This window comes from Glycine max, chromosome 16, assembly GCF_000004515.6.
Source record: "Glycine max cultivar Williams 82 chromosome 16, Glycine_max_v4.0, whole genome shotgun sequence".
Taxonomy (NCBI): Eukaryota; Viridiplantae; Streptophyta; class Magnoliopsida; order Fabales; family Fabaceae; genus Glycine; species Glycine max.
The window spans coordinates 30,128,126-30,135,317 of record NC_038252.2 but is presented as its reverse complement, the minus strand read 5'-3'; the positions used below and the strand labels follow the sequence as shown (position 1 = coordinate 30,135,317).

Below are 7,192 nucleotides of genomic sequence, written 5' to 3'. Positions count from 1 at the left end.
TATATATATTGATTTTTTTCAATTCACATAAAGTTTGTGAAATTATTGAAATCAAATGAGTAATATTAAAAAAAAAACGCCACAACCTTTTTTCCACCAATAATCCATCAATCCAAATGATAAGGGGATGTTGCTAGGTGCACCAGCCATATTGCTTATGCACCCAATATAAAAAATGAATTTTTCAAAAATACAAGTGATCCGTATGAGTATATTTTTTTAAATAATAAATGTTTTTTATTCATAAAAAAATATACGGATTAGCTAATCATATAAGTTATATCAAATTAATTGTCACAAAACTTATTATTTAAATTTACATACGCATTAAATATACATTAGAAATTTTACTGTTATATATAACAATATTATTTATTTAATAACATAATTGACCTATTAATTCAGTTGGTTAGAGCATCGTGCTAATAACACGAAAGTTCATATGGATTACGTAATTCATCCGTATAACTCATATGAATTACATAATCTGTATGAAGGACATTTTGAGAAATTCATTTTCTATACTGGGTGCACAAGCAATATGTCTGGTGCACATGGCAACACCCATGATAAGGTTGTATCTGTTGGCATGAATGCTATTCATGCGGACTTCAAGTTTGGAGGAAACATGATCTGCCTCAACCACGTTATCAGAGAGGAAAATAGAAATAATAAAAACACAACAGTTTTGCATTTAACCAGCAACATCAGCAAATGGTGTTGTTTCCTTTAATGCATTCCTTTTGTTTAGTTAGTTTGTTAATAAGTAAACAAAGAATAAATAATTCACACTATCCTAAACTAGAAGTTTGGCTAATTAACACATAATTCCATTCTGACCCAAAACTTGCACTCCCCCTACTGAGATGAGAGCTTCTCAACATACACTCCAATCCCCTGATTTTGAGCCCTCGCTGAAACAGAACCAGAAAATGATCACAACCCCTCTTCCATAACCCCAAAGTACACTAAAACAGAGCCAACATACTCACCAAAACTCCATCTACATATTGCACCAGCAATTGAATCTCTGAACAAACACAAACAGCATTACAAGCAAGCTCCACAGATAGAAGCTACATATCAAAACCGATGAAAAGTGCACAACCTTATCGTCCTTGTTAACACACACCATCTTGTCCCATCCAAAATCAGAAATCGGAACCAAATAAAATTATCCTTTGAAAACCTAAACCTCAAACGGCAGAAACTCAACTAAAATATAGACTGTTGCATCTCTTTGCATACTACAAAGTCTTTCCATTGTGCGCTGCCATCCACCTCACCAAACTCAAACACCTATTTCCAGGAAACAACACCATTTGCAATCAAATTAATCAGAAAAGAACACTATCAACCTCTACAAAAAGACAACCCTCAGTGAATCATTAATCAACCTCCGTTACACCATTGTTGCCATTCCAAAACCCTCATTGACTTCCACGAACACACTAGCCTGGCTCCAATCATCCTAGACATGGACCAACTTTAACAATTGCACAACACCAAAACCACATTGCACATTGTAAAAAACCATCAAGCCACTGGTGACAAACTTAAATGTAGACACAGACTCAATAATTTAAACGTGTCAAGTCCAAGTTTTGTAGACTTGTGATTTGACATTGTCACACTGATAGTTCATGAATAAATTTTGTTTATATTTACTTCCTAGATAGTTGTAATTATATTTGTGCATTATTATCTTATATATACCATGTATATAATTCCAAGTTTCAATAGTTACATTTAAAATATGTGGCCATAAATTTCCTTCAAAAATAAATATCTACCATTTTCATATCCAATTTTAAGTCACCTTTATGAATATATGATTATATTTATTATTATTCCCTTTCTACTGCCTCACATAGTGGGATAAGCATGCTCATGCCTGTGAGTGTAACTCAAACATGGCTAACTGTGGTGAGTCAACCAACAGCATAATTAATGGCATCCATTCAGTAGGGTGAAGTGCAATTTTTGTGCAAAAATGGGTTACATTTCAATTAACCATACCCAAGGTTGATTTGTGTAACTTACCCAAAAATAAATGGCTCGACCCATTTACCTTATCTTTTTTAAAGATCCTAGCTCGGCCAAAGGGTTAGCTTAGCCTGTAAATATATTGATATGTCCCTCAAGAAATAATCGAATTTGGTTTTGCAGCTTTTGTTTGTAAGGGGATAGTTGATTTTGATGATCAATGGTCAGATTCATGAAATTTCTTTTACAGATAACCAAAATAATTGGTGGTGTATAAAATGCAAAGTGAGAAGAAGATGAAGGCATCTTCGTGGCCCAGGATTTTGTATACAAATATATCACTATAGCAAGTAAGCACCTCAAGTTTGAGATAAAATTTTGAAGCAGTAGTGCATTCAGGTCAAAAATGACAGACAAGGCTGGCAACCCAGTCCCTGTAGACAAATATGAATATACAAAATGTAGCAAAGCTAAGATGGCGAAAAACTCACACATGTTGAGCCGGTTATGTATGACACAACAACTGTTATGTCATCAAGTTTGCCACCATAATAACGGAACCCAGCCTCTTGAGCAGCCGTAGAAAATGGTGTCGGCCTATTCCTGTCCAGTGCTCGTTGACGAGCCAGTACTGCTATCTTCTGAGCAGTTACTTGGGGTTCTAGTCCAGCTCTAACTGAATGTAAAACAACTTCAGTGACCTCATCATTGTACAGATTGTCAAACAATCCATCTGTTCCAGCAACGACAACATCTCCTGGGGCAACAGGTATTGTAAAGACCTGGATATGTGATTGTGACAGATGTGTTAGCCTGTTTATTTTCAAGAAATATAAATGAACTTGTTTTGAAACACACAAACTTCATCAGCTATGTGGCTTCCTAGGGAATAATTCTAGGATGATGACTGTGGCAAGACTGAAAAACAAATAATACTCTGCCGGACAATTTCATTGTATTAGATTCGTATATGCTAAGGGTGAAGAGAGGAAACTGAAGCAAATAAAAATTTGATCTGCAAATCATCTTGCATGTGTGTAATATACAAAAATTAAGGGAATATTGAAAGTGAGATGCACCTTTCATTTTTCACCCTCCCTACCATGTACCAACAAGGCAAAATTAAAGCCTCTCCATTTTCACTCCCCTCTCCCTTTTCTTTTTTCTTTTTTTTACAAAAAATAAAATCACCTGTTTTATTATCACCTTTACCAATCAAACCCCAAGTTTCATGAAATCAATCACAAAATAGGATAAAAAAGAAATTCCAAATGCCAATCTATTTTCTTCAGTTGCTTCACATATTAATCACAAGAGGTTGAAGGAAAGTGCTGCGAACTCTGTTTCATGGAACCAGAACTGTACTGTCAGAAACAGTAGGAGTAGCAGTATACTGTCTCAACCAGTACTCCCTGGCATCGGCGCCATCAAAAACACGTAAGAACGTACTGTCTCAACAAATTAGAGCCTTAATTTTGAGATTACTATATTGCTAATGAAATATCCTTGGAAGTAAATCCTGTGAGCAATTTCATGTGAGAACTTACCTCACCAGAGCTGGGTAGATCACCTCCATTGCCACTCTCCAGTTGATATGTAAAATTGAAGCCATGCTGTTGAACAGGGGACCTGAAAATGGTGCATCCATCTCTAACCACGATGAACCCACTGTCACCCAAATTAATGGCATGTAGTCCCTGGACCAAGAAACCAAACACATAGTAAGTAAACTAATCATTTGATTTACTCTGTCACTTCCTTTTACACTCGAGAAATCAAGCTGCATAAATTTTACCGGCAGGCTAAAGTCAATTGAGATGCAGCCTAAAACACCAATGAAAACTTGGGTCTTAGGAACAGCAGGTTAAGCAAGAGTCAACAATGTGTGTGCTGACGTGCTTGTGCCTCGACCGTATTTTAACATGATTATAGTAGAGAGAAAAAATCACCAATACATGAAAAAGAATAAGCTTGCAAAAACTGAACATGCTTTAATTAATTAACTCTTTTCCCTAAGTATTTATTTATTGTTTTTTAAAGGAACCTAACAGTAGAGACATGCTAAACTCGTCACTATCAGATAAATATAACTCTGATTTTGGATGTAGACAAGAGTCTAGTTTTATTGTACAAGATTTTACATCAAACATCATGTGACATGGAATACGATGCATAATCTAATGTAATATTGATAAAGTCAACAAAGAGTATATCAAGCAAAAATACAAAAACTGTGTTGAAGCAGAAGTTGAAAAAAAAAACAAATATTTCATATATAGCCTTAAAAATGCAATAAAGAAGTCCTCCTACATCATAGTACAGTCCTACAGAAAAAGAAGAAAATTCTTTTGATTGTAAAAATAATATTATATGTATACCGTGTCAGTAAGGGTAATGATACAAGCTGTTGATGAACCCTTGGCCTTTGTACATGAGTGAGCCTTCTCTAAAACCCTAGCCGGATTAATAGAATTTTTGGGTTCCTCTTCAATTGCTCTAACAGAATGAGACATGAGTTCTCGAGCAAAGAGTCCAGCATTAACACCAACATCTGCCCAGCCACCTACACCATCTGCAACACCAATTGCTTGTTCATCTGTGCAAATAAAATGTGCATCCTCTCCACCTGTGTCCTCCTTATCCGGATGTGGTAGGTAACATGACCCCGAAAACAGCTTCAACCTCTCGCCACCAAAATTAGTCCTGAAAAACAACATTATTCAACATATTCACCTTGTAATCATGGGAAAGATAAATCGAAAGAGTAAACCATGATTCAATCTTGATACCAAATGTGTAGGTCATTGTAGCACCTAACTTTAGTAAAAAATTTAGTTTAGTCCTGTCTTTGGAAAACGTCATTCACATTAACATTAACACCTTTTTACTATACTACAACAAATAATGTTTTTCAGAGTTAGACATTAATCATTCAACAAAATCATACATTAAAATAACTAGCATATACAATGCCAGTGACTAAAACAAGGGTTATCTCTAAATTAAAAACATCATAGTAAACTCTCATTCTAGTTCTTTACAATATAACCGTCAGTCACTTTAGTCCCTAACTATACAATATGTTAACCTTAACAACAAATAAATCATTCATTTTAATCATTTTTTACATCATTTTACATAAAAAAAGGGATAAAATATGTTTGAAGTCCCTCAATTTTCAGTCAAAACTTTATTTTAATCCCCATATTTCAAAAACGATGATTGCGGTTCTCATATTTTTTTTGACAATTGGTGAATTGCATCCTTCACCCTAGTATGCTAAGCTCCATAAAGAGGGACCAAATTCACCAATTATAAAAAATACGATAACCAAATTCATCCATTTTAAGTATATGGACTAATTATAATCTTATAAGTGTGTGTTTGGTTCCTCGTTCATTTTTAAGTATATGAACTAGAGTGACTGACCCTTTTGGGTCATTTTTACAACCTTTTTACCAAAATGGGTTCTTTCTAAAACAAATTATTGGCATGTGTCTGTTTTGACCAAAGTTCAGGATCAAACTGACAATTTGAGGATGTGACGATCGACTTAGCAAAAAGGATGAAACAACAATTTTAGATAGTTATTTTGTTTTGACGTGACAAAGTAGCAATTTGAAATTGTTGGTTTGTCACACCAGCATTCAGCAATTTGAAATTGCTAGTTCATCCTTCTTGTTGATTAGACTATCAAGTCCTCTTATTGTCAATTTGACCCTAAACTTTGGTCAAAACAAACCCATGTCATTAATTTGTTTTAGAAAAAACCTATTTTGATAAAATATTTGTAAAGGTGACCTAAAAGGGTCAATCACTCATATGAACTAATTCTAATCTTTTAAGGAGGTGTTTATATGAACTAATTCTAATCTTTTAAGGAGGTGTTTGGTTTAACGTTTGTTTGAAGGGCACACATTTCCGTACACATTTTGTGAGAAATAAGAATTTATAATTTTTGATTCAGCGGCTGGCCGTTTGCGATCTCCAAATGGTAAACCAAACACACACCAAGTACGTGTGTGTGGTTCCTCGTTACGCACATTAAGTTCAAAGCTACTGAGAGACTAGCTTTTACATTTTGATTTTATTTTTTCACTTTAACCTGAAAAACAGCTCACAAAGCTGTGCCAAACACACTCTAGGTACAGTGAGTAAGTGGCTAAAAACCAATCCTGTCCCAAAATTAGGGACTAAAACGTAATTTCAAATAACAAAACATAAAGAGCAAACATTAAACAAGACACAACACACGTACTGGTCAATCGAGAAGGTGGAGGTTGCGAGGTGCTGAACATGCGGCGTTGTCTCGGCGGAGCAGCAAGCGAAGGACGAGTTCCTGTGGAGCGAACTCGGATTCCAGCTCCTCCAACTTGCATCCGATGTGGAACACCCGAAATTCAGAATACCGCTCAACGTTTTCGGCTTTCGGAGATTCACGGTGGCTCGGAGCGCGCCTCGCCGCGTTTCGCCGCGGAAGTGAACGCCGCAAGGCTTTGCGGCGACGTCGTCGAAGTGAACGTCTCCGAGGAGCACAGCGTTGGAGGCGGGAGCGGCCATTGAGGTGGAATGTGTGAATGAATGAATCTGAGATCCGAGAAAGGGGACAGAAGCACCGAGGATAAAGGAAATGGAATATTCCTGGGCGGTTGTTCTTGTCTCTGTTCGGTTCCACTAGAGCCTCAGAAAACTAGGGAGATAGCTAGACCACTCCGACTTGTGTTCAAAGCTCACCCAATTTTGTTACATGCGGTGTCTCTTTATTCAATTCAAATTTGAATTTTTTTATGGCTTAAACGAAATTATCATCTCAATTTATAATTTTGGTTATTTTATTTTTAAATTAAGATATTAATTTTTTTTTTTAATTTTAGTTCTTTTATTTTAAAATGATGACGTTTTATTTTTTATTTTAGAAAAAATTTAATTTTGATCAAATTCTTATTTTTATTTTTATTTAATTAAACTTTAAACTTAACATATTTATTTAAAATAATTTAAGAAATTATTTAATTAATTATAAAATTAAAAATAAAATAAATAAAGTGAAGATAAAATTAAATATTAAATTAAAATTGTGAATTTTTAAAAATTTGAAATCAAAATTATAAATTTTCTAAAATATAAAAATTAAATGTTTATATTTTGAAATTGAGGAACTAAAAATATAATTTTTTTAAAATAAAAGATCAAAATGCCTTAATTT

General features: G+C 34.6%; 1 protein-coding gene across 8 annotated transcripts; it reads right to left on the bottom strand.

Annotated features, from left to right (window-relative positions):
• Window positions 1-686: 686 nt before the first annotated feature.
• On the bottom strand, window positions 687-6,786 carry LOC100784475 (probable protein phosphatase 2C 55). 8 transcript variants are annotated; one of them, XR_005889050.1, is made up of 7 exons: window positions 6,245-6,786; window positions 4,365-4,689; window positions 3,534-3,683; window positions 2,478-2,768; window positions 1,398-1,471; window positions 1,109-1,299; window positions 687-1,030 (listed from the first exon to the last, which is right to left on the bottom strand). XR_005889050.1 is itself a non-coding variant. In XM_041010506.1 (6 exons), the coding sequence occupies exons 1-5, from the start codon at window positions 6,544-6,546 to the stop codon at window positions 1,004-1,006; spliced, it is 1,095 nt and encodes a 364-aa protein (XP_040866440.1). In that variant the 5' UTR covers window positions 6,547-6,786; the 3' UTR covers window positions 687-914; window positions 993-1,003. The 8 variants fall into 8 exon arrangements, 4 of the variants coding, with proteins under 4 accessions (XP_040866440.1, XP_025981998.1, XP_025981999.1 ...); XR_005889051.1 differs by having other exon boundaries at window positions 1,398-1,456; XR_005889049.1 differs by lacking the exon at window positions 1,398-1,471 and having other exon boundaries at window positions 687-914; window positions 993-1,030.
• Between the last annotated feature and the right edge of the window lie 406 nt (window positions 6,787-7,192).

What these genes read in the sequence shown, in the direction of transcription:
- LOC100784475 (XM_026126213.2), bottom strand. Translation starts at nt 6,546, where the DNA reads ATGGCCGCTCCCGCCTCCAACGCTGTGCTCCTCGGAGACGTTCACTTC. An exon ending in TCCACCTTCTCGATTGACCA is followed by an intron (nt 4,690 to 6,244) that starts GTACGTGTGTTG and finishes GTTGTTTTTCAG; the next exon opens with GACTAATTTTGGTGGCGAGA. An exon ending in ATCTACCCAGCTCTGGTGAG is followed by an intron (nt 2,769 to 3,533) that starts GTAAGTTCTCAC and finishes TCACATATCCAG; the next exon opens with GTCTTTACAATACCTGTTGC.